This window comes from Colias eurytheme, chromosome 21 (assembly GCF_061535395.1).
Source record: "Colias eurytheme isolate Ceu_HAF_F1 chromosome 21, ilColEury1 Martin Lab GWU primary, whole genome shotgun sequence".
Lineage (NCBI taxonomy): Eukaryota > Metazoa > Arthropoda > Insecta > Lepidoptera > Pieridae > Colias > Colias eurytheme.
In genome coordinates this window covers 2,102,261-2,129,915 of record NC_143000.1, presented here as the reverse complement: position 1 = coordinate 2,129,915, position 27,655 = coordinate 2,102,261, and the positions used below count along the sequence as shown (strand labels likewise).

Here is a 27,655-nt window from a genome sequence, read left to right as displayed (position 1 = left end):
TACATTCTTTACAGAAAATAAATTTATCCCTTACTCCTGCATTTCTATCACACCTATTTCATATATCTATAATAAAGACTGTTTTTACAATACGGCTGTATTCAGCGTGATTTATAGTTGTTATCGCTGGGGTACTATTTGTCACGCGATGAGGGTGTGACGAGGATATCGGCATGACATGTTATCAAAATGTCTTTAATTCCAACAATGAATGATACCTTCCATATAATTCTGCGCTATTTAGAGGCTCATAGATTCGGTCTAGCCGCGATAAGAGGCACGCTCGCATTTCAACAACTGAATATTTTGTTTGAAGAGTAGGTTCTTCTTTTTTTTGTTTTGGACTGAAAGTAGCATTTAATTGTTGTAGTTTAAAACACCTATTATATAATATGAACAACTCCTTTTCAGATGGTAGTATCAATTGTTGGCTTTTAAATTTCGGAATCGTTTTATAACTCTTCCCTCCTACATTACAAATAAATCAAGAATGTATGTATCTACCTACCTAATATTTTAATACTGTTGAGAGAGGCCGACTTATAAAATACTAAGTACCTATCTTAAGCAGTGCAACACTATTTTCTATTCTCATTTTTATTCCGGACTTGAATATTTTTTATTTCTATATTACAATATATAAAGTTTATAAGATAAAATTTTGTGTACGATAATCCGTAGTGTTATGCCTAAGCATAAAATAACTTGCTCAATGCGAAACTTGATAAAAAAGCGGCGCGATGCAAATAAGAAAAAAGTATTTTATAAAAAAGCTTAAGAAGAATTCATCATGAAACCAATTTAGCATCGCAATAGATTAGCAGCATTAAAAGCTCGCCACACTCCCTAGTAATTTCAGCTTAAGGTTTATTTTCGTTAATCCATGATCAATCTTCCTTATCAAATGGAGTAACGCCTGATCAAAATTATTAGCAAAGACGCGTATTCACCGCGTTGCTCAAATGTTCACTCTAGTACGTCAAGGCAAAGTTGATATTAGCTTGAACTACGATTAATTAAATAATTTCACGATTTGTAAGAAAATTGAGACTCTGTAAGCAATATTTGAGATGAAATAAGCGGTGTAAAAATGGAATTTCCCGATAAGACTATAATTGATCTTACTAAGTCTCCGAATTCCGAAGATAAAGGGAGATTGACTATTAACGAAACCAGATTTAATGTTTAAAGGCAGGTTTAGGATGCAATCTTAAAATGAAATTCCCTGCCAAGCTCGCCCCAGTTCTGCGTAGTTTGGAAAAGGATAAAAACCACCTAAAATGTGTACTTACCTATTAAATATCACTCAGAAGTAAAACCCTATAAAATCGTGAATTAATAATTGTTTTTGAGTTTAACATGCCTACTTTCGTAAAATTATATCTCATTTGATAAAAATTGTGTAGATATGTGATTAAATTGCATTTTTAGACATATAAACAATAATGTGACATATAGACGGTTGCATAATAAACAGACCAACAGACTGTTTTTAAATATAGTTACGTTCTAAAAAAAGCTATTCTAACCAAATCGTAAATATTCAATATGATGTTGATACTGATGGCACCTATGGTAATACTTAGTACAATGGAATTTTTGAAAACCGTGATGACAATACCAATTATGATCACAGATCAATTTAAAAACCATTCAATATTGTCACATCTATACTCAATTACCTACAGATTAGGTAGTTTTAGACGAAAATCTGTCTAAGACGATTTTTCTATAGTAGTAATAGATTTTCGTAGTGCTCTATATCACAACAAAAGCTTTAAATGCCATTCAATTGTATGCTTAAACGAAAAAACAATAAATGTAATTTATAGAAATCTGATAGTTAAATCCTAGACAAAGGTGGAAACAAACAACACATTTCCTTTTATTTTATAGACAACTATTTTTCTTATATATAAAAATGTATCGCAAAATGTGTTGGTAAGCGCATAACTCGAGAACGGCTGAACCGATTTCGATAATTCTTTTTTTATTATATTCCTTGAAGTACGAGGATGGTTCTTATGTAGAGAAAACGTAAACATGTACCACGGGCGAAGCCGGGGCGGACCGCTAGTATATTATAGATTAGTTATTGAATCTTTTGTCTGTCGAACTTCCCATTTATTTGCCCCATAAAGAATCGAACTCAGAAGCATTCAGATATAGCTTTCAACACTCGGCAGCCAAACCAATGGAGGAAATAAAATACGGGACAAAATTTATAAATAATTAAAAATTTTTAATTTCCGTCCCCATGTTTGCTGTTAGCCACAGATCTCGCTCCAATTTATATTAAAACCAACGCTTTCGGTCACTTCGCAAATAAATTGGTTTTTCAGTATGTTCATGTTTGTCATTAATTAAAAACTATGTTTGAGCGAGCCGTTTAAAATTAAATCGCGGGGGATTTTATTTGAAAGGAATATTTTTTAATATTCTCTTAAACCGATGTTCGTTTAACTTAACCGCAAAGATGGGAAAGCGTTTGCCTTTGAGATTATGTTTTTCTATTCACGGATACAGAAACTTTTTATATTTTAAAGATATGAAATGTCTTTGAGATACTATATTTTTTTTCTTATAAAGGTTAAGTATATGAACACATAATATGACGTGCTGATTAAAGCTTTATGAAAGTTAAATTACTCTTTACCAATGACTAGGCTCTCCTATTAACGATGTTATTAGAATTTAAGCCTCATATAAATGAATAATGTAAGTAGGTACAAGAATTATTTAATTTTATGGTCGAGGAACTCTGCAATGTCAAAAATTGGACGAAAAATCACCAATAGATTATTCATAAATTCAAATTAAAAGATGACTTCCTACCAACGCTTCCTACCTATGATCACATTTGTTACACCACGTCATTTTTTATTATTTTATGCCAATAAGAATTATACATAATTGTAAATGTATCATTCCTATTGGATCAGATCAGATTCACAGAGGAAAGGTAATACATATATATATGTATATATGTAGACACTCTTTGTATTGGAATATTACAGAACGATGCATGTTGACCCATATCAAAACTCTTCAGACTTCAGGCAATCCCCAGTGACGTCATTACATACAGATACAGCCCTAAAGCGTTTATCCAAGAAACCCAAGCCCAAACAGATTTTAAACTTATCCAAAGACAGTCATATTCAAGAATGCAGATAGAATATAGAGATTAGAATCTATACTAATATTATAAAGCTGAAGAGTTTGTTTGTTTGTTTGTTTGAACGCGCTAATCTCGGGAACTACTGGTCCGATTTGAAAAATTCTTTCGGTGTTAGATAGCTCATTTATCGAGGAAGGCTGTAGGCTATATACCGTCACGCTACGACCAACAGGAGAGGAGCCACGGGGGTGAAACCGCGCGGAGCGGATAGTATCTTATAAAATCATATTTGAAACCTTTTGGTCGTACGAACGAGTCCTGCAGTTGTTCTCTGATTTACCTCATGTTCTCAATTACTAGAAACTCATCAAAATACACATCCAATTAATGTTTAAAAGTTAAAACTTAAAACACATCAATCATTAAAACTAGATTTTTGAATAGACCCGTTTCATATTTCTAGAAGGCTTCCCAACTAATCGTCTTGATCATCATTGCCAACCAGTTTGCGTGTGCGCATACTGCTTGACACATGCCGTCTCTCTCTTACGTTTAATTATCAGAGATCCCTTTTCTTTGGCTACCACAAACTTGACCTTTCGATTATTATAGTGTAATAATATTGCCGCGTCGGACGCGCGGGACGGCGACTCAAGTGTATTGTTTTTAAAAACTTTATCGTAATTGATATAATGGTAAGGAAGTGTGCGAACAGTGATTTTGTGTGTTGACGGAGCGTTAAGGAAACAATTGCATAAGTATTTATGTTAAGGAAATAAATCGCATGTTTATCTGTGATAAGGTCATAAGTGTGAGATTCGACGCATTTTGCGTTCTGTGTGATTAGGGTTGCCAACCGTACTATAATATATAGTATTGTACTATATTTCGGGTCTGCGTACTATATACTGTTGAAAACATATATAGTACGCAAAAATACTATATTTTCAACACCGACAAATGTTACAAACAAATCCTTCATTAAAAAAAATAAGAACGCGCCTTTTAATTATTGTTAAGATGGCTAAGTCATATAACCTATTGCGCATATACCAGTGGCGAGAAGAAAGAAACAGAAGTAGTGTATCTATTTATACTAATCTATACTATCTATCTATATCTATACTAGTATAATATTATAAAGAGGAAAGGTTTGTAATTATGTAAGTAAGTATGTATGTATGGTTTTCACGCATAAACTACTTCACCGATTTCAAAAATTCTTTCACCATTAGAAAGCTGCATCTTCACTGAGCAACATAGGCTATATTGCATTTAAAAAAAATTTGAGATCCTTACCAAAAATGCAATAATGTAACCCAAGGTGTAAAAAATTCCTTAATAAAAATTCTGTCATCGCATGCGCTGCGGAATCTATTGAAGATAGAACAAAACAATGTTCTACGGTATTATAGAATGGATCAATATTTACAAGAAATTCCGCGATACCAGATGTCCATCTTCAGTAGTTATGTTACTACAACAACTTTTTTACGTTTTCAAAGTACCTAAATAGAAGTGCCGACAGTAATCAAACCATGTTATTCATACACATATATTAATCCTTATCCCATTAAATGATGTTTTATTATAGACTGTTTCAATACCAGCAAAATAATTGGATATTCCATTCAAAAGATATAACGAATTTTTAAAAGTGTCAATCTACAGAAAATTAGTAGGTAGGATACTGTTTAATACAATGAGCAGGCGTAGTGCGGGACGGGGTGAAGGTGATTTTCATGTGATTAAAAATTAAACCTATAGTCCGACCTATAGTAGACTTTTCACTGTCACGATATCGCTATCTACGCGGGTGAAACCGCAGGGCATTGCTAGTCATTAATAAAAAATGAGCTTTTGATTTATATTAATTAAAAAATTGAATGTGACAAAGCTTGACACTTTTATTTTAAACAAAAAGCTGTTACACAGTGCAAGAAGTGCAAAAATAATTTGGAAAATCCAAAAGTGCACGCCTCATAATTTTTTTTAATAATTATTTATTAATTATTATTTTTGTTTATTTAATAACAATTAAACCACATCGAATCAGACCCTGAAAAATGAAAGGGTTCTATTCCCGAGCATACTCAAGCGTAAGAGAAAAAAAAAGACTCGATTAGTAAAGTATTTCGGTCGCTATCGTGTTAACAAGAAAATCCTCCGCACATACAGACACACGGACGTCCAAGACAGAACTTTTTTAAACTGTTTTTTAACTAGTTTAAATAACAAAAATGACATCAAAAATATCATGAATGTTAAAAATAGTGTTTTTTCTTAATATGTGTGTGTATGTATTATCTTACAAGTGCAATGTATGATACATAAAGACATTTTAAGTTTGAAAAATCAGATGTTTTGCGCGAAGTGACAGTAGTACCCACCTCAACGCTTCGCTTATGAGGCGTGCAAAATATAGTTTTTATAAAAAAAATATATAATTGTCTATTTTTTTTGTTTTTCCCATAAAATACTATATTTTTTTTAAATGTACTATATTTTTTACACCTTATTTTGGAAAATACTATATTTTGATGATGAAGTGTTGGCAACCCTATGTGTGATACATACTAACCTAATTATCATAAACAAATGACGAAAAAAAGTGCGAATTGCGAACTTTCTTTTGGGCGGATTCGAACCGGTTAAAAAGTGTAGACATAGAAGGATATGTAAGCATAAAAACAGCTTATATACTGTGAATATTTATCGTTTATCTAACAAAGAACACCAGGGAGCTTGTTAGACTGTTTTTATTACGATTTAAATGTCAAAACAAAGCTAACAATCAACAATAAAGATACTTAATTGTACCTACCTACAACGTCATCGAACGTCAGATTAAATCATTTGTTATGAAATCCAGTTGGTATTGCCATGAATAGGTACCTACCTAATTAGTTATTCCTCTGTCTTTAAGTAAAAAATTGTTTTGGTTACTAAAATGGGCTTTTTTATACGCCTTGTTTCTTAAAATTTATATCAAACTAAAGGAAAATCATCGAGGAAAATTCAAAATACCTAAATCCTAAATGATAAATTAACGTCGCGTCGTCACTCGTCGTGATTAATATACAAACTAGACAAATCAGTATTTTATTTCCTATGTGTATGCAAATAAATAATAATGAAAGGATCTTCGTAATTTTAAACGCTTAATTTAATCCTAAATACACGCTAGCACAAGGTTCATTTTTGCATATTCACATTTATTCTGTAATACGGAAAAATATGCAGTTTCTTTAGACCGAAATATTATCGCAGTATATGGTAATACTGTGATATTATGTTGACATGCCTCGTCTGAGAATTAAGTACCTAGGTAGTAGGTAGTTAGGTACCCAACTTAATTCTCAGACGAGGCGTTTAAACTATCAATTATTTTTTTTTTTTTAGAAAATAGTATTGTCTATTTGGAACTAGCCTAAATAAATCACGTGATTCCTAAATTAATTTAGGTACATTCTTAATGTAAATTTTAAATTCCAACAAAATCGCAATAGATACCTAACTAGGTATTTTGCTTCCCTTTAATAATCTTAACAGAAAATTTTATCGATATATTTAGATAACATAACTACATTTAAATAACTTTCCTATTAACCTTTAATAACCTCGAAAGTTCAATGAACCCTTGATTACCCTCGTAAACGTAACCAAAAGCCCTGTTGCAAAGCCTGGCTGATTCTAACCTTGACTCAAGGTTCTGTAGGTCTACAAATGTTGCATTTTTGCAATACATTGCGAGTAAACAAGTCCAATCTATACTTAATATTATAAAGCTGAAGAGTTTGTTTGTTTGAACGCTAATCTCAGGAACTACTGGTCCGATTTGAAAAATTCTTTTAGTGATAGTCCATTTATCGAGGAAGGTTATAGGCTATATATCATCACTCTAAGATCAACAGGAGCGGATCAATGCGGGTGAAACCGCGGGGCACAGGCACAGCTAGTGAACTGTATATTTCGTTCTTATGCAAGCAATGCATTAATGCATAATGAATAGTGGAAAATCGCAAATGTCATTTTTAATCACTATAATTAGCGTGCAATCGAATTGCGAAATGATTATAGGTACTGTTGTCTGACCACCGTTATTCAGCGAACAAATGAATTAACGGGATATTTTATCTTAGTTTTGACTGGCGATATATTTTGTATGGAGAGATTCTGAGTAGCTGTTACCTGTTTTGGAGAAGAAATACGTAAACGCCTTAGCCTCTTAGATGTATATGTGGGAAAAAAAATAAATGTTGTGTGGTTTTATGAAACCACGGTAAAAGTAAAACTGTTCGAACGGTTCCGAACACTGCTTTGTGTAGCGCATGTCGCGTGACGGTCGATACACGCGACATGCGCTACACAGACCAAAAAGTTTGAGACGATGTAATAAAAGTTTCACTTTAAAAGACTCATAATATACCTAGCTTATCATATACCTACCTTTTATTTTATAACATTCCCCTTTAAACATGCATACATACCTAGTGATAATAATAGCCTTCAATAGCACAAAATAATACCCTGATACCAAGTAAGGATAAAAGCAAGTAAAAGTATACAAAATAATTAAATAATATATAGAACACCTAAATTCATCCTAAGGCCATTATCCGGATGTAAGTCGACATTCCAAGCTTGCGGTTGATAATTCCGTATGGAAAAACCCCATAACCCAATTTTACCCAGGATCTCCGGCGGTTTCTTATTTGCAGTTACAAAACTTATGCCATAGGTAACCTATTTCTATTAATTTTAAACCAACTTACCCGGTTATTTATTTTATTTATTTACTTTCAAACTTACCGAATATTCACTATAGGTAAACGTTTAAAAATTGGTCAATATGTTTCGGCGAATTCACAACACAATCACAACAATTTTGTGTAAGTAAATAGAGTTTTTAAAGAAACATAAATTTTAATTCGAGTTGTAGTGAATTTTTATTAGGTAGGTATTTATTATTTATGTTGTCCTCATATATAGGTATTTAGTTAACAGATCCTATGTCACCAAATCCTCCAAATTTTCCATAGCAAAATGTAGGCCAACATAAAAAAAAACTTACTTTCACTTTTGTATAAAATAAACTGAAATTTTATAGTTCCTAGAACATCACTGTCACTAACTTAGATAATTCATTAGGTCCACTTAATTTTATTTATATTTCTGATAAACACATTAAAATTACAACCGGTTTCCATACATCATCAAGAATGTCTCTGTTACTAAATTGATGAATTCTAATATAACTACAATCGACAGTCCATTTCTGGATAAAAATCGTCAATTATTAAAATAACGTCTTATATATCTTTTTTCCAAAACATTATTTTTTTAATTGTTGTGACCGTTTATCTCATATTATATCCGGTTTTAATGAACTATGTTTTTGCAAAGCAGGGTATTCCCCCATTTATTAATAACTAGCTTACCGCCCGCGGCTTCGCCCGATTTGTCTAAAACATAATAAATTATATACTAAAACCTTCCTCTTGAATCACTCTATCTATTAAAAAAAACCGCATCAAAATCCGTTGCGTAGTTTTAAAGATTTAAGCATACATAGGGACATAGGGACAGAGAAAGCGACTTTGTTTTATACTATGTAGTGAAGAATGGGTTTATTTGTTTGGGACTTACGTTCTTCGAATACTATAAAGTTCTTATTATGTATTCAATTAACGATCGATAACCTAATGGGATTAACAATAATAATTTATCAGTAATTATTATATAATGAAGACTATTATCATAACACCTTGAAATCAAATATATTTAAAATATAATAAAATTGTAAAAACGTGTATTTGTGGTACTTCATTTTTATAAAGACGATAATAAAATAAAAATAAATTTTAATACAACTGCCAAAAACCATTCGGGTTGTTCTATATCAAGCAACGCCAGGACGTTGACTTAATTATTGGTCGCGGAAGAATTCCAACCAATACCCGCGGGCTCGACGGAACACAGTGGGGTTTTAGTCGGAAAGAAGAAATCTGACATAACCCACGGCTCCTTCCCCGGGGGCCGTGTGTATCTTTGGAAGATTTCCCCACTTAAAAAAAAGGACGTTGACTTAGTTCGATACTCTTACCCTTTACCAAGCAATGCCGCGGACGTATAGTTAGGTTTCTACCCCTCGTTTTAAATCCAAGCAAATACGAAATTTGCACAACCAGAAAAGCCTCTATCACATTATTGTACCTACGTGTCGCTTATTCAGAGCACGTGCACATCTCCTGAAATTTATTACAAATTCGCAGTAGGTACCTATTTTTCCCCGCGTCTGCAATAAAATAATTTCTACTGACGTTTCCTTAATATTATCTGACGATGTTTGAATTTTTTGGTCATCTCTGTAGCTAAAATCGGCTCTGGTTCATATCTGTAACTACTATAGCACCTCACTGTTTAGTTCTTTACCCGTATGGCTCTGCTGCTATTGGTCTTAGCGTGATGATGTATTATTATAGCCTTTCTCGATAACTAGGCTATCTATAACTGAAATAACTTTTCAAATCGGCTCATTAGATCCAGCCAGCTCTTTCAAGTAAACAAACTATTCGACCTTTATTTACCTACTAGCTTTCTTTACTAGCAAAGAAAACCCCGCATAGTTCGCGGATGGATTGGGATTTCCGGGATAAAACCTATCCCATGTCCTTTCGAAGGTCTCAAGCTATCTCTGTACCAAATTTGAAGAAAATCCATGAAGTACTTTTTGAGTTACATATTTATAGACAAACAGATAAAAATTCTAAACTTATTTACTATACTTTGTATCTACATTGAATGGATATCGATATTTTATTCAAAACATTCATCATCAACAGATTTTATTTACATGCTTAAATTCTAGTTGTAATATATAATAATACATCTTACAAGGCATCTTGCAAGTATGATATTGACATGAATAAGGAAAAAAATACAGATATTTTAAGACAATTCTGCGAACTACGTAGTCTTTTTATGGTTACATGAACACCCAATGTATTTTTATAAAATTACAACCGTTACAGACTAATTTATACTACATTAAAAAATCTACAATTAATAGGTATCTATTACCTACTTACTTACGTGTCCCAGCAGTAGGAACGTATATGAGCTGATTTCAAAAAGGATTTGGTTCAAGAATTCGTCATTTATTTTTAACAATCAATGAAAAAATCAATTTAAGCCACGATACGCGGATTCTTAGATTATAACAATGTTTATTTTATATTTCGTATGTGTACACTATTTCCATATTATTTATAGTAAATAAAAGAAATTCAATGAATTCGATCAAATTCAATGAAACAGCAACATTCTATTGCTAAAATCTACGCATGACACGTGCGTCCTCTCCTCATATAAAAACAGAATATAAACACAAGAATAACAAACATATTATATTACGATTTTCCGGTAATAAGCAATGCTATTTTCAGGGTCACGATTATCTTGCAATCATTCATAGAATAGAATCTACGGATTAAAGATCACAATTGTTTTGACTTGTAAATAAAAGCAATATTACGTGGCAACAAGTAGGTATGTATTTTATTGATAGATTGTTAAATTTCGTAGATTGAGATTATACCTACACAAAGTCCAAAGACTATAAAGGTGTATTCGAAATATGTATTTGAAATTCTATTGTAAGTTTAAACTGTCACGCACACAGATACATAATAGAATTTGGCTCGACTAAATGATTGGGCAGGGGTTTCGTTGGCCATCCTGGTAATATACTTAGTAAGTATATACATTTTTTATAAATCGTATATATAAATGCGAGTGTTTATTATTCTTTTTTTTTGTTACATAGCAAGGAAGCTAGTCTGGCTAGTCATATTGCTAAAAGTAGAGAAGAACAACTAATCAAATACAATAAATACAAAATTAATCCTTTTAATTTTCAATCAGTAAATTCATTATAAAATTAATACGTTCATTATATTATTCATAAATTAGTAAATAAATAAAAATAGAATAATAGATACCATTAAGTACTTGAAGTTCTCCGCACCTCTATATTACTGGCAAGGTTTTGCAGTCGCAAAGCAATACATTACAATATAAGAAATTCAACTACTAAAAGCGTTGTGTATTTCACAGCTGTCCGGACATGTTTCTAAGTTTTTCCCCCGGTCCGAGTGTCACTGGTAAGCAAGTGAATTGTGGCAAACATCGGGGTAGTGTTAAAAATGTATACAATTGTTTATTTGTCACGGACGAAATGATAAAATAGTGGGACTAGGGAATAACGTATATCAAGAAAAACTTTTAGATAAAAATGTGTATATACCCACTATTATCATTAAAATATAGTGCGGTAAATTATAAAATGAATTTCCCCAATGTAATTCCGTATAAATTACTAGGTATATAAAAATACGTTTTATGTGTTGACTATTTGTAAGAATCGATCGATCGCTAATTGATTCATTTTAAAATGATTTATAAATGTTATTCCTAGAAAGATTTATGTATAAAAGACTTAGATATTAATATCTTTTATTAATCAGCCAGTAATTTTATGGTCATAAACTCGAAGCCTTATATTTACTACGTCATTTAAGTTATGAGTCAGGCTCATTACTATGATCTTAGGCTTGTCTTAATTAGTATATAATGAATAGTTTGCGGGTTTCACTAATTATCTCGATCCAGTTTAGGTATGTATTAAAACTCTAAAGAATATAAACATTTAATTGTAATAACGTTTAAGAAAATTCAAGGAAAAGGCATAGATCTTTAAATATCAAAATAAAATACTTAAAATACCGATAAAAATTATTTTTACCAGTTTCAGTAAGCAACTAAAACGATTTGAATGGTTATTTTAACAGGAAGAATTTATTTTATTAGAAATTTTACTTAACTTGCTAACTATGACCTATTAAAAATAGCATTTACTTAATATCATTTTCATTAGAAAATTCCATGAACATTCCATGAAAGGGTGTCGATATAAATTTCCATTAAAAAATATTTTTAAGTAATTTTGCACATGAAATGTGTTCCTTTTTCTATTTAAATTTTTATTCTAATTTAATATGAAAGCTACTGAAACATTTGAATAGCTTAAGCTTAAGCTTAGCTCAAGAAGAAGTACCTAACACTAAGGGAAGAAATAACGTATTTAACTAAAGCTAGTGTGTTTATCATAGAGATAATTTATTGCAAAAATTACGCACATTTACCTACCAGGAAAAGCGCATCGAGCCTACTGAGAAGTAATAAATAAAATAATACCAATTACTTTGCCCTCGGCTTTGGTTGCGTATATGATGGGCCAAAATAAATAGAGAAAATTTTTCATAACACTACATACCTAGTTACATACAGTATAAAACAAAGCCTCTCCCGCTCTCTCCCCACAACGGATTTTGATAAGTCTTTTTAATAGATAAAATAAGGATAAAATGGGTCTCAAGGAAGGTTTTAGTATAATAATTACAATTTCTAAAGTTTTTGACAAAGCGGGCGAAGCCTCAGGCAATAAACTAGAAAGGCAATCGAATTGCAACGTAGACATGTATCCTAGGCATCAAACATGCCCCTATTCAGTGTTCAATTTAATATGTTCATATCGCGTTGCTATCACACTTATTTAAGCGTCGATCGCTTTCAAATCTATGACCATTCAGATGAATAGTCAATCAGACTGTTCTATACAAACGAATTGATTTGATCGCCAGCTACTAGCTACGTAGATTCATACCTACGTGATTTCATATGAGAGATAAAATTGATTGATATTAGTTCAATTTAAGGTACACACTAATCAATATTAAATGAAGAATGGAAGCTATATGAAAAGTTTTTTAGAAAAAAAAGAATAAAATTAAAATTCACGAAAATATTGTGGTAACATAAAGAAATTGAAGCAGAAAAGTTTAATTTTCAGTAACTATGACGCTTCAATAATTTACGTATCTATTAGGCTCAATATATCTACAATAGACCTTATAAATATAAACATGCCTTTTTTGTATGAATATTTTGATTTTATTACACCACGCACGTACAGGATTTGTAAAAATGTCCAACCAATAAGATCTAGGACCGATTTTAACATAATGAAACACAATTTAAAATACCTCAAAATAAACATACTTAACACCTTTTTCCAGATTCGAGCGTCCTCCGTCCTTCTAGTCATTGCTTTGCTAGCGCCAACAAATGAACAGAGCATACCAATATCGCCATGCCCCAATGTATTCCAGTATGAGCAGACTGGGTTCGAGCCAGGCCAGTGGTATGGCGTTGTCAACCTGTCCACAGACAGTACTTTACATTCGCTGTGGCTGAATATTGTGCTGGACAGCAAGGCGAATATATTGGGGGTAAGTTTCAGTCGTTGAAATAGTAATAGATTCATTGGTTTTGGTGAAAATTGTTAATAAATTATAGGTTAAGAAATGTGGAGTGCAGTTAGGTATGTTGCTACTGAATTGATATTGAAAGACTGAGTGAGGAGAGTGCAGAAAAGAATAAACTTGAGTGAAATAAACATTAAACGAGATTGCTTTATTTTTATCAGACCTCTCTCTGTAGTTCTATGTTATTTTTCTATTTTCACATATTTCTTGGTATCGTCCGTCCTAACGATGCTTGTAAGTGTTAGATAGTAAGGATCTCTCATTAATTTAATGTCACACTATAATCCTGTACATTATTACTTTGATACACAACATCGTCCAAGTTTAATACAACAGATTCTCGCATCGTATCGCTTCGATGGACTTAAATGTGGCATTTAAATTAGTCTACATTAATTTAATACACAAAATATATATTAATATTTATCAAAATGGTTCATGGAAATCTATTTTTCAGAACTGGGTAGGAGATGTCACCACAACCGACAACATAGACTTCAAAATCGAGAACACAAACATGAAAATCCACCCCGGCCCTGCGGTGGCCGTGCGCTTTTTCGTCAGATACGACAAATTGAGTAAAGCGCCGAGACTAAAAGCTATTCGACTGAATGGTAGAGAGATCTGTAACGCTAATAACCCGCAGCCAGCTGTCGACAGGCCTGACATAGTTTCAACTCCCGATATAACAGCTTCACGACCGGGGAGCAGTTCAAGACCCGATACTAGACCAGTCGATCGACCGGTTGATCGACCAGTTGACCGACCAGTTGACCGACCGGTTGACCGACCAGTCGACAGGCCAGTAAAACGGCCCAGTGTGGAGAGTCGACCTGAATCTAGACCAGACCAAAGCAGGCCGAATGTTAGGCCGGAAGACGTCATCACAAAGCCTGTGTATGGCCAGCCTTCAGGGGAAGGTCCGGTTTACACTCCTACCAGGAATCCACCAATACAAGAAAGCAACGTGAATCCTTATAGCATGTGAGTTTATCGTTCATTACTTGTCTTACGTAGATTAACATTTAGTCGCATGAGAATTAAATTAGATCATCACCATCCACCTAATGCTCACTCTGTTAGTTTTAGTGCAGTGCTATGCTTTTAATTTAAATGTAATTTTAAGAAAATACGAACGGAACGTATTATTCTATTGTTTTTACACAATACATTAACTTTTATGCTTTAGCGAAAGCAAAAAACTTAACTTATAAATTGCAGTCACTTTTTTAAATAACATTAAAATTAATTTATACAATAATTATACTTAAAATTGAAGAAATCATCATACACAGTCCACTATGGTAGTTATTTTACATGTAGGTACATAGTACCTATCTACAGTGCCACAAACTTATCTGACCCGGTGGCAAAAACTGGAACTACGTGCCGCCATTTTGAAATGTCACATTTTCACAGACTTCATACGGAATATTTTGTTTATATAAAAGAAAGCGACATCAGTGACACTGTCACCGGGTCAGATAAGTTTGTGGCACTATATTTAGTATCTACTACCTACTACAGACGAAATAAACATCGTTCAAGTAATAGATAATATTATGGAACACCCACAATCAATAAATATAGAAATTGAATCAGTTCAATTTCAACCTTCTATTATTTATATCAAACTCTAATTAGCATTCAACGTCATGAACGGAAAATTACAAATTAATTTTAGATTCAACTAATTGAGACTCAAATTTGCGGCCATACCTGTTACCACACTGCTATAGATAAAACTTACATATGCAAACGAAATGAAATACGAGTCTAAATGGAAACGAAAATTTATTGTATCTTATCTTAATACTATTATAAAGGCAAAAGATTGTATGGATGTATGGATGTTTGTTACTCTTTCACGTAAAAACTACTGAACCGATTACAATGAAATTTAGCACACATATAGAGGGTAACTTAGATTAACACATAGGATAGGTTTTATCCCGGAAATCCCGCGGGAACGGGAACTATGCGGGTTTTCCTTTGAAAACGCGGGCGAAGTCGCGGGCGGAAATCTAGTATAGTACATACTATCTCTATGATTGTATGTTAGGTCAAACTTCTGCGTTATAACAGGGCAAATTGGTGGTGTATATTCCAAACTAGGGTACCGCCCGCGGTTTCGCCCGCTTTTTTTTAAACCTAATCTATACTAATATTATAAAGCTGAAGAGTTTGTTTGTTTGAACGCGCTAATCTCGGGAACTACTGGTCCGATTTGAAAAATTATTTCGGAGTTAGATAGCCCATTTATCGAGGAAGGTAATAGGATATATATTATCACGCTACGACCAACAGGGGTGGAGCCACGGGGGTGAAACCGCGCGGAGCAGCTAGTAAATTATATACTAAAACCTTCTTCTTGAATCACTCTATCTATTAAAAAAAACACGTCACAACACAATCCGTTGCGTAGTTTTAAATATATAAGCATACAAAGGGACATAGGGACAGGGAAAGCGACTTTGTTTTATACTATGTAGTTAGTGATGATATGCAAATTTTAACCGTCTGCAAAAAAGTGGGAGTTACATACTTAAATCATAATTGATTTATTTGAGCTGAGCTGGATAGCAACTTTATATCATTTTGATTTACAAGAGAAAATAAATGTAGTTACCTAAGTAATTGAATTCAAACGATACATAACTACCTACATGATTAAACTATAAAGTTATCTTGATTCTAAAAGGTTTAGAATAATACGTATCCTGATTCATCAAAAATGTTGTTTAGAATAATATTTGGGCCATAAAAACGTTTGTGGTCAAAGTGATACATGCTGAGGTATCTACTAAATCAAATATGGAGACATGGAAAACCCCAACATTTGTCGGATACGCCTTCGATTCATTCTATTTTTTGTTCAGTTTACTGATTAATCGTTTATTTTGATTCTAAATGATGTTACCTTTATAAACATATATTTATCTCTTTCACATAGACTGTTGTGTAGGCAATTATATTTTATAAATAATTTAACTAATATAGATTGTAATGTTCATCACATAACGCTTTGCCTGAAAATATTGCTACGCATATATCTATAAAATAAAACACTCCAATCCAAATAAATGTAATTAGTATATAATTAATATAATAACAAGCTACGCAATGCATGATTCATATTATTTCTTTTCATATCTCCATATGGCACCTAACAGTAACAAGGGTGGTAGCCAGGCGCAAATTGTAAATGAGCGGCCTTACCAGATCACCACTTCAACGTACCGGCCCAAGGATGATGATGAGGATGACAGGTGAGCAGCTTGTTTCCCGCCAAAAAAATATGACGTCATCGAATCAAAGTGTTCGAATAATTTAGTAGCGTAAGCTCTTTTGTCTCCTAACTGGCTCCTCATGTAATTTTTAGAATGTAGTAAAACAATTATTGAAGTACACCAAAAATAAGACAAAGGATCGATAGAAATGTTTTGCCAAAAATTCTCAAAATTTATATATAAGTACTTAGATTAATTCATCCTGTTGATAAATATACTAAACTGCAGGTAAGAATATGATTATATAAATTTATCGGTGATGGCATACCCTAAGCAAAGGCGCATGTCTGTATATTGTAAGCCTGCAACTTCGCATGCCTCTTTTGCACTCCTTAATTTACGATAGCTTTGTAAAATTGCTATACAGTAAAAGTTCCATTATTCGCGCTTCCTTCATTCGCGGTTTCACTATTCGCGGATGGAAAAAATGCGACCTAAATCCTGTATTCGCGGCCTAAAATTCTTTATTCGCGGATCGAATCGGTACATTGGTACATACATATATATGTATTTACCTAAATAAAAACCATTCGTTATCCTTAGTAAACGCTTGAACTACAACTACGAATTTATAATGTCGACTAAAAAAAATGAAAAACGAGTAAAAAGTGACAAGCAATTGCCTAAACCTGAAGATAATACCTAATTAAATGGTAATTAATAAATATGTTTGGTTAAATTAAACTGTTTTCTTTATGTAATTGCTTTTTTATTTCGTCACCTAAGAACGTATCCCCTATAACCCCATACAAATTACCATTCCTTATTCACGGTTTCTCTATTCGCGGCACATTTACGGAACCTATTACCCGCGAATAAGGAACTTTTACTGTATTATTAATTATACAGGGTGTCCCGTAAGTAGTGGACCGACAGGTTATGGGGAGTAGAGAGACTTATTAATTATTATCTAACAAAAATACTAAAATTTATTGTCCTAGACCATACATTTTATTTACACCAGCTTTGTTTGAACTTCAGTCCGTAAACTTTAAAACGTAAAATTTTATCTATTTTTTGGTCTCATTTTCTTGTTGTTGTTTATTATGCTTGAGTATCATTTTAATTAGGAAGACTTCTGTATCCTTAACTACCTTGGAAAATAAAAAAAAACAGAAATGGTAAAGTTCATACTTAGCTTATGTGGATGATATTTTTTATCAAATTTTGAAAATAAAGCATTAATGAAAATCTTTATGGTCTAGGACAATATATTTTAGTATTTTTGTTAGATAATATTAAGTCTCTCTCCTCCCCATACATAACCCGTTGGTCCACTACTTACGGGACACCCTGTATAAATAATATAGCAATTTTATTACGCAACTTTTTTTGTAATATAAAGATACTATAATATACCTAATACTTAATACTCCGATATTAAAAAAAGGGTTTTGGAAAGAAAATATCTTTATATTTCATTCAGTAATAAATTCTCATGTTTACAATTAAAACCCAAACAGATAAATTGAGCTTCCCAGAAGACATTGGTAAACAAAACAAAAGATATTTTTTGCGTAGCATTCCCTTTTTTTAGCTACTTTTTATTTTGCTAATTTTGAAGCACGTAGGTCGTACCAATTATTTAGAACTAAAATATAAGTATCCATTTTTCAATTAATTTATAACCACAATGTAAATTCAATAATATTATAATTTATAGGAAGCCAGACCCTAGTGACTATTTCGAAGGAGGCCAACCCACCTTTATAGTCCCAGGTTCGAGTTCCAGCAGTAGCAGTAGCAACGAATATTCGGAGAACAATAATCGGAACACAAGGGTAACATTTCATTTATTTCAACAAAATACTTTCTTGCTGTTTGATTATATCTAAAATTAAAATCAGGGAGAGTTACCTGGGAGGGTTGCCTGTCTTAAAGCAATATTATTTTGAGCGTGGGAAAGAGATGGCGCTAGACCATTTATATAGCTGTCATTTTTCCACACTGGAAATAATACTGCTTTAAGAATTCATGGTTAACCTCAGAAACTCAACAAAATTACGTTTTCCCTAGTTAGTAAAAGTAAATTGTGGCTTTTGTGGCATTCATTATAGATTTCACTAATCTATCTGTATAATATTATTACATGCTTAAATCAATATAACTCGAAAACATCGTGATATAGGTATCAAGCAAATGTTTATTTAAGTAAACAAAATATAACAAGGAAAGCAAATAATAATCATTACATGGAAATATTATAGACTAGCTTTCCGCCCGCGGCTTCGCCCGCGTTTTCAAAGAAAAACCCGCATAGTTCCCGTTCCCGTGTGATTTCCGGGATAAAACCTATCCTATGTGTTAATCCAAGTTACCCTCTATATGTGTGCTAAATTTCATTGTAATCGGTTCAGTAGTATTTGCGTGAAAGAGTAACAAACACACACATATACATCCATCCGCACAAACTTTCGCATTTATAATATTAGTAGGATAGGATGAGTAGGATTACTTTAACAAATTATATTTATTAAAAAAATGTATCATTAACAGAAATAAGATAATAATTATGTAATAAGTTTAATGAGATTCACCTACATGACCTTTTACCAAAAACTCGTTCTTAAATACCTGATATAGGTTGTTCCCAGTCGACCACAAGGCTAATTAATTTATTATATCCAGTTTCCAAACATATACCTTACTCATTATTAATTATAATATATTTTGTTAGAACTTCAACAACATCAATAAAACAATTTATGGCTACTTTATGGAACATATAACATATATACATAGTTATGGATAATGTTGTTTTGTGGCTTTTAAGAATATTTAATTTGGAACAAATAAACTTTTTTGGATGTCCTTTTCATGTATTAAACAAAATATTATATAGTTCTTGCCTTCAACACAAAAAATTGAGTTCATAAATTGTTCAATACATAAACGTATCTTCTGTGTAAATAACTCAAATATACGTAAACGTGTCAACTACGCCCTTGCAATAATTTTCTACGTCATTTGATCATATATATTGATAGTATCGATTTGGTATCGATCATTATAAAAGACACAACGTTTATCTAAAACGCAGTTAAATCAATTTATTAATAACTTTTCCTCCTTTGTTAATTAAACACACGTAGTAGGTATGCATTTTTTATCAAACAATATAAAAAGTTTAAAAAATTGGTACCTACATTTAATAAATTTTAACAGACTGGTCCATAAATTTGTAAAATTCCTATCACTGATTTAAAAGGATATGTGTACCTACCTAACTCATTCGTTTGAACGACATTGTCTACCCCGCAAGTTATATTAATGAATCATAATTTAAATGTTTTACTTATGTAGGATGCTATGATTTATGCACTCATATAAATGTGCTATATTTTATCACGTCAATATATTTTTAAATTTATTTTTTGTTTGCTTGTTTCCAGGACCAATGTGGCAAGGTTTTGAGAAATAACCCCAACCCCTTGGTTGTGAACGGGAAACCTACTTTGGAAGGGCAATGGCCGTGGCAGATTGCTTTGTATCAAACGCAGGTACTAAATCAACTATAACTTATGATGTTTTAGCTAAAATATGATAGGAAAAGGTTTACAATTCGTTCTTAGAAACTATTATACAGGATGTCCCAGCAACGGTATACTTATAAGCCCCAAGGAGGTTATAATTGTGCATACGCTGAGTACCTTCGCGCTTAGTATACCAATAGTGGGACACCCTGTATAGGTGTGATCGTTATCAAGTCTATTTAGTCAATTAATTTATTGTAATTTATGTTAGATAGATATGACGATAAAAGCCATATTTTTAAGGAATATCTTAAGCAAAAAAAATCGTCCGTTGTTGGTAGTAAACATAATATATTGTACCTAAGAATCTATAGTATGTTATTTATCTGTAAAAAGAGACTCGATACCACTGAAAAAACGATCTATATATTATATTTTTCATGTATTGTATCTATTTTTATCCCACCGAGAAAGGACGATTTCCTATGCGAAATAAATCAATCACTCAAACAGATATAACATGATATATTTGTTGAAGGGTTGATTTATTATCTTCCCTGTGTTCTTCTACTTTTGATACGTAGTTTTACCTCCAAAGTTTAAATGTGGCATCTAATATTATGGTCTTTCAAAGTGATTAAATAGTATTTTAGTTTATCTACTAACTGCCCCAGTAGACGTCATTTTGCCCTGTTGCCAATTTTTCGTGATTCCTCTCCATAAGAACCCTCTTGTGACTAAACATAAACGTGAAAATATTAGCCGTATTGGGCGAGCCGTTCTGGAGATTTAAGCTTTATGCAACACGTTTGGCGATTCACGTTTCAGAACCAAAAGTAGTACCTACATACCTTTTTTATTAAAGTGAAACTTTTATTACATCGTCTCAAACTTTTTGGTCTGTGTAGCGCATGTCGCGTGACGGTCGGCTGCCGAGTAGGTATAAAGCAGTGTTCGGAGTCATTATCGTACAAATACGATAATTTTGTGCCTAAGTTTCTTTTTTACCGTGGTTTCATAAAACCACACAACATTTTTTTCTTATAAACATTTTAAAATATTAACTTATACATTTCCAGACGGTAGACAACAAATACATATGCGGAGGTACCCTCGTGACACACAAGCACATCATCACAGCAGCCCACTGTGTTACACTCAAGGAATCGAGTAGGGTAGTCAACAAAAACACCCTGACTGTCTACCTGGGGAAACACAATTTGAGGACTTCGGTGGAGGGAGTACAGATCAGATTGGTATGTAGCTTTCTGCTTTTCATTATGGGCGAAGTTCGAGAACGTTCTAATGTCAATTTTACATGTATCGCGATGCAATTACGATAGTGTATAGGGTATAAATGTCTATGAAGTATAATGCCGGCGTAGAAACAATATGGAAAAGTAAAAAAATACTTTGTACACATCCGACCAATCGTAGTTGTCAATTAATCAACCAATCAAGGCTAGTCACAATGACTAATATCTTGAGGGTAGTTGGGTCGCCTCGTTGATTAGGCACAGGACACAATCATTAACAATGGTCAAATCTAACATGCATATGTATCTTAGTTACAGACTGCCTTTTCTTTTTTTGGCAATTCAGTATATTTGAAAATAGATTTTATTTAAAGAACAATCTGGATACCTATAATTTCATCTTATATCTTGGGAATATTAGCCCATATTTTGCTTTTCATGTTGGACTTTTAATGCTCTTTAACAGTAAATTATCAAATTCAAACAAATTGCCTGCATTGAATTTTCAAGCCTATGTCCATAGTTTTCTAGCCTATGTGTTGTTATCTATTAAGAATCTAAATTTCGTAATTGTCATTTTTTACTGTAAAGTTATTTTCTTGTTATTTAAATAATTACTGTATGTTAACAGTACAAATAAATGTATCTTCTTTCTATCAATTGTATTTCACATTCCAGGTAGCAGAAATCACAGTACACCCACAATACAACGCATCCTCCTTTAGCAGGGATCTCAGCATCTTGAGGCTGAGAGAATCCGTGCAGTACACAGACTTCGTGAGACCAGCCTGCTTGTGGCCGGACAATATGGTTGATTTGAACAACGTCATTGGGAAGAAGGGATCGGTATGTATATTGTACTAGATTTCCGCCCGCGGCTTCGCCCGCGTTTTCATAGAACTCGCATAGCTCCCGTTCCCGTGGGATTTCCGGGATAAAACCTATCCTTTGTGTTAATCCAAGTTACCCTCTATATATGTGTATTAAATTTCATTGTAATCGGTTCAGTAGTATTTGCGTGAAAGAGTAACAAACACACACACATCCTCACAAACTTTCGCATTTATAATATTAGTAGGATTATGATGAAATAGTAAAGTAGATCAAATTGTATAGAAATACAAAGTACATATTACGTAATTTTGAAATTCAGTAATGTCTGAAAGAAGCAGCCATGTTTATATCTTGCACCTGCATGCTAGACAAAATAGAATTTTTTCACGATATGCAAAACGATTAAAACATACTTAAAACTAAAAGTAAATGTATAATGGTCTGCTCTAGCTTATCAGCGTTAAAATCACAAATGTTTTGAAATTTTAGTTCCGAAGCCAGAATTCACTTACCATCAAGCGAAGCACCGGAAAATAAAAAGACAACGAAATTTTCATAGCTAAAAATAATTTCTAGGTTGTTGGCTGGGGCTTCGACGAGACAGGCGTAGCAACAGAAGAACTGACCCTGGTAGAGATGCCCGTGGTCAACCAGGAAACTTGCATTCGTTCCTATAGCGAATTCTTTGCTAGGTTCACATCGGACTATACTTATTGCGCCGGTTATAGAGATGGTAAGCATTAGTAACTACTAATGTTTATGTAAATATGTACTAATAATAGTGTAACTTGACTGGACTAAGCATAATTTAACAGTAATTTTACCCTCTACCCTCGTGTACAAGGCTTGAATCGCAATAAGAGAAACATGAACTGGCCTATTCATAGATTATGTCGATTTCTTTATATCAATTAATGCATAATATATTGCTCTGTACAAAACAAATAGTTCTAAGAACACATTAACACTTCACAAAAAGTGGTAAATAACAAATAAGACAAGCCTTAACTTGTGACCGTTTTAACTCCTAAGTTCTATTTGTGTTAAGGCTCTGTGCATATTTTATGGACTCTAGTCTGTTAATGGAATTACTCTGTATGTTTGTTTAATGTCTGACCAAATTGTAGCCAGATGTGAAGTTTCGGTCATTAATTTAGCAATGATAGTGTCGCATTTTATGGCTATCTTTAGACCGCTTTAGGCTTTGATCGAAAAGTGGTTGGAAAAAATTTTGTACGCATCTTCAAGTCAAAATATAGTAAACCAAGTTGTCACTTTCAGTTTACTAGTTCTTAAGTGAAGGAGCAACAAACATGAAGGAATTGAAACCAACTTAGTCGTTGATCGCATTTTAAAGTGAAACTTTTATTACATCGTCTCAAACTTTTTGGTCTGTGTAGCGCATGTCGCGTGCATCGCGGCTGCCGAGTAGGTATACCTACTCGGCAGCCGATCGTCACGCGACATGCGCTACACAAAGCAGTGTTCGGAACCGTTCGAACAGTTTCACTTTTACCGTGGTTTCATAAAACCACACAACATTTTTTTGTTTTGAATGTTTTCTGATATCTGTAGCAATTGAAGAATACTTTTATTATTATTGAACAAAAGCAGGCTCGAAATAATGCTATCAGTTACCTGCAACAGTATTATATTCACTTAAGTATATCATATCCAAAATCACGTTTATTTATTTATATATCAAACAAGATGGTCATGCATTTGTCAACATATCCAACGCAGATTCACGAGGTATATATTTCACCATACCCGCTTATTTATTACAGGGTCCAGCGGCGGTAGAAATAGGAAAAAAAGTATGTTCCCTGTAATATAATCTTATTCTATTAACATGGCATGATCGGGCTTTTAACTGTAAAATACTTCTCCCCTCTTCTTATTATTTCTTTATAGTTAAACTTATATTTATGTTTGTCTTAGAGCTAGCGCGCACGAGCAACTTTGTCTCCGCAACTATTTTGTCTCTCCCATCAATTGTATGGGGAGTTGCGTCGCTACGTGCGCGCACTTTCATACTAGCCCATGGGTGGAGAGACAAAATAGTTGCGGAGACAAAGTTGCTCGTGCGCGCTAGCTCTTAGACTTTTTTATATGTATCTATTTAACTATAGAAATTTTTTTTTCTTGTTCGCTATTTAACACACACTGGACCTTGTTTCGCCGAGCTTTATATACATACATAAATATGGAGGGTAGTTACAAAATCCACTGTCACTACAGAAAATTTTCTGTAATGTTTATTAAAAAGTGGCTTAGAATATAGGACTATTTCAGGACTTGCTGATGAAGACACTGACCATTAAATACTTTTAACGTGTATATTTGTAAGTAATTCGGCAGATAAGCTAAACAGAACATATTATCTAGAATTTGTATAACATATTTGTCTGCTATTTCGTCGTGTTCCCAATCTGTAACAACTGCTACACTGTTGGCTACACTCATATCTCTTTGAGAGTCATTTTGAAATGTTTCTGAGCTGTTATTTACGCTTTATTTTACCGGAGACTTTGAACATTATCCTCGTAAGATTTTTCTACCCTCCACATTCATTAACCATTTTGCATCAATATTAACATTATTAAACCGTATTCAGATCCGAAACTATTTTTGCTGACGCAATTATTACCAATACTTATAATAACTAAGCTATTTTAGGTATTAACGGATATAATATGTATTTTAATAATTCAAGTACATTTATATCTCTTTTAGTATGTTGCAGTATGTTTACAAATGTGTGTGTACATATTATGCTTAAGCTGTTAACAAATTATTCTTTTAAAATTCCATAGTCTGGGATTGAATTTGCTTTCGTAGCTTAGTATATATTTCGTATGTTTCTCAGAATAAAGTATAGACAATAGTGATGTTCCATCTTAAACCAACCCATGATATTCATTACTCTTTCTAAACCGATGGATTAACTATTTGTCAACATTTGTATTTGTGACTTCTTTGCTTTCCTACTTAATTTTTCAAACAATAGTAATGAAGCAGTTTTGAAAGATCAAAACTAAATAGTTTTATCGTACTCTTTGTTGCATATACAGGGTGTCCCGCGCGTGGTGTACTAAGACAAAAGGAACGTTTGGTTTTTCATACGCTTATTATGCTTAAAATTGAATCTTTTATATTTTATATTTGATTCATACTATGTTTATTGCCCCTGACTGAAAACACGCAGATCTTTACCATCCGCTTGAAGATTTTTTTTCACAGAGACAATGCTCGCAAATGCCTGTTAATGACGGATGTGCGAAGCAAGCAAATCAAAAAAAAAAATCTTATAACATTTTGTCGTCTACATATTTTTTAGGTTATCAGCGTATGAAAAGCTTTAAGTCCCTTAAGTACACCACATGCGGGGCACCCTGTATATTTAATAAACATCTAATCAACAGGTACATCAGTTTGCAACGGCGACAGCGGCGGAGGTATGGTCTTCAAGATGCACGACATTTGGTACTTGCGCGGTCTTGTATCACTATCTGTAGCAAGGCACAACGAGTTCAGATGTGACCCCACACATTACGTTGTTTTCACCGACTTAGCCAAGTTTTTGCCGTGGATTAAGGACCATATAAGCGACTATTAAACGGCCTTAGAATACATAATATATAACCTGAGGTAGATGCGGTATACGCGTTAAAACACGTTCCATTTGAAGACAGCTAATTTAGCTTGGTTGCGTTTAGTCGGTTGCGATGCTAACTCTTTTCGGCTAATGGTTTAAATGTATATTCTATCTTTGTCTAACGCGGAACGGCTGTTACTCCTAGTTTTTTCGCATATACCGCTTCTACGTCAGCATATTTATGTATTCTAAGTAAACAGCGCCATCTGTTATAGTGATACGTAACTAATGTATTGGAATTGACCGTCTGAGATTATTAAACGAAATTGTAATTCGATTCTTGGATGATGAGCTTGAGCTTATTGTTCTAACAACACTTTGCCCTTAAAGCTCTCTGTTTCTTATGAATTAAAATATACGTAGTTAATTTTAAGACGAGATCGGAGTTCGGTTTCTTTCAAAGCCTATATTCTAGTGTCCCTTCGTCCAGCATACTCACCACAACTTACCATGGAATCCTGATATTTCATGAATGTCAAAAAACTGTTCTGAAATAGTGCTAAATAGTGCCCAAAGGAAAAAAATAGTGCTCTTGTACTTGCGAAGTTATAGCCATAGTTCGATGAGTATGCTGGACGAAGGTTTCGCCCAGCATACTCACCTCCGTCCGGAGAATCTGTATACGCTTCAAACATAATTCATACTTCAAAAAATAGTTCCCAAATAGTGCCAAACGGTGCCCAAAAAGAAAAAACAGTGCTCGAATAACTTCGGAGTTACAGGCTTCGTTCAGTGAGTATGCTGGGCGTAGGTTCTACGCCCAGCATACTCACCTCAGTGCGCGAATATCGAACGAGCTATAGGAACAATTTACGTCTCAAAAAATTGTGCTTGAAATAGTGCCCAATATTAGTCCAATTTTTGCTTGACTTTTGACCTAGAAAACCATTAAATTTGATTGTAAACTTCTACATACATTACATTGAGTACAGTCGAATACAATATTATTAACTTTCTTTCTAACAATTTTTGTCTTGTGTAAATTATTTGTTTTGTTATATTGTCTATGTAAGGGAGTATTTACTTTAGAATCGCAATATTATTAATTACACATTATTTTAATAATACTTTATAATAATATGATTAAGCCTTCGCGCGTCGCATGGGACCCCGGTAGCTAGGAACAATGATTTTATATATTTGTCTAGATCACGGCGCTTGAAGGATTAAGATATCAAATGAAGTAAATCATGCATGAAAAATAAAGTTGCTGTTATTAATGCTTACATTACAACTGACAAAATTATTCAAAATAATCATTTTCCGGATCAAGGACGGTACCACAACGTTTACGGAATTGACCTGTATTCCTCATGTGATAAAGTTCAATATAGTGTGGCAGTAATGGATGCACGTACGGTCAATAGGTATGGGGCTTACGACGCGCGGCGCCCGCGACGCTAAACATTTTTTTATATGTATATTATATACAATATTAAAACTACAATTTTTTCTATTTACATTGATTATATTATGAATGTTAACAAAAGCTGTGAACTAGTTAACTAGAATTCTGATTACTTTGGCCCTTTAAATAGTAATAAATAACGTAAGTAATTAAAAATGTTTTTTATTGCTAAACCTTTCATTGATGAAACTATTGGAAAGAGTTTTAAAAATTTGTATAACTATGTC

The 27,655-nt window shown here is 33.1% G+C and overlaps 1 protein-coding gene across 5 annotated transcripts; it reads left to right on the top strand.

Moving 5' to 3' along the window:
* Positions 1 to 3,656: 3,656 nt before the first annotated feature.
* LOC149898940 (uncharacterized) lies at positions 3,657 to 26,418 on the top strand. 5 transcript variants are annotated; one of them, XM_090114238.1, is made up of 11 exons: positions 3,657 to 3,816; positions 13,261 to 13,473; positions 13,967 to 14,493; positions 16,683 to 16,778; positions 18,463 to 18,580; positions 20,192 to 20,299; positions 21,352 to 21,528; positions 22,207 to 22,374; positions 22,939 to 23,095; positions 24,150 to 24,179; positions 25,797 to 26,417. In XM_090114238.1, exons 1-11 carry the CDS (start codon positions 3,814 to 3,816, stop codon positions 25,979 to 25,981), a joined length of 1,782 nt encoding a protein of 593 aa, XP_089970364.1. In that variant the 5' UTR covers positions 3,657 to 3,813; the 3' UTR covers positions 25,982 to 26,417. The 5 variants fall into 5 exon arrangements, with proteins under 5 accessions (XP_089970364.1, XP_089970363.1, XP_089970368.1 ...); XM_090114237.1 differs by having other exon boundaries at positions 25,788 to 26,416; XM_090114242.1 differs by lacking the exon at positions 16,683 to 16,778 and having other exon boundaries at positions 25,788 to 26,418.
* Positions 26,419 to 27,655: the final 1,237 nt, after the last annotated feature.

Bases quoted from the DNA above. Each gene is read 5' to 3' on its own strand.
- LOC149898940 (XM_090114237.1), top strand. The intron at 13,474-13,966 runs GTAAGTTTCAGT...TCTATTTTTCAG, and splicing joins GCAAGGCGAATATATTGGGG to AACTGGGTAGGAGATGTCAC. The intron at 16,779-18,462 runs GTGAGCAGCTTG...TATAATTTATAG, and splicing joins GATGATGATGAGGATGACAG to GAAGCCAGACCCTAGTGACT.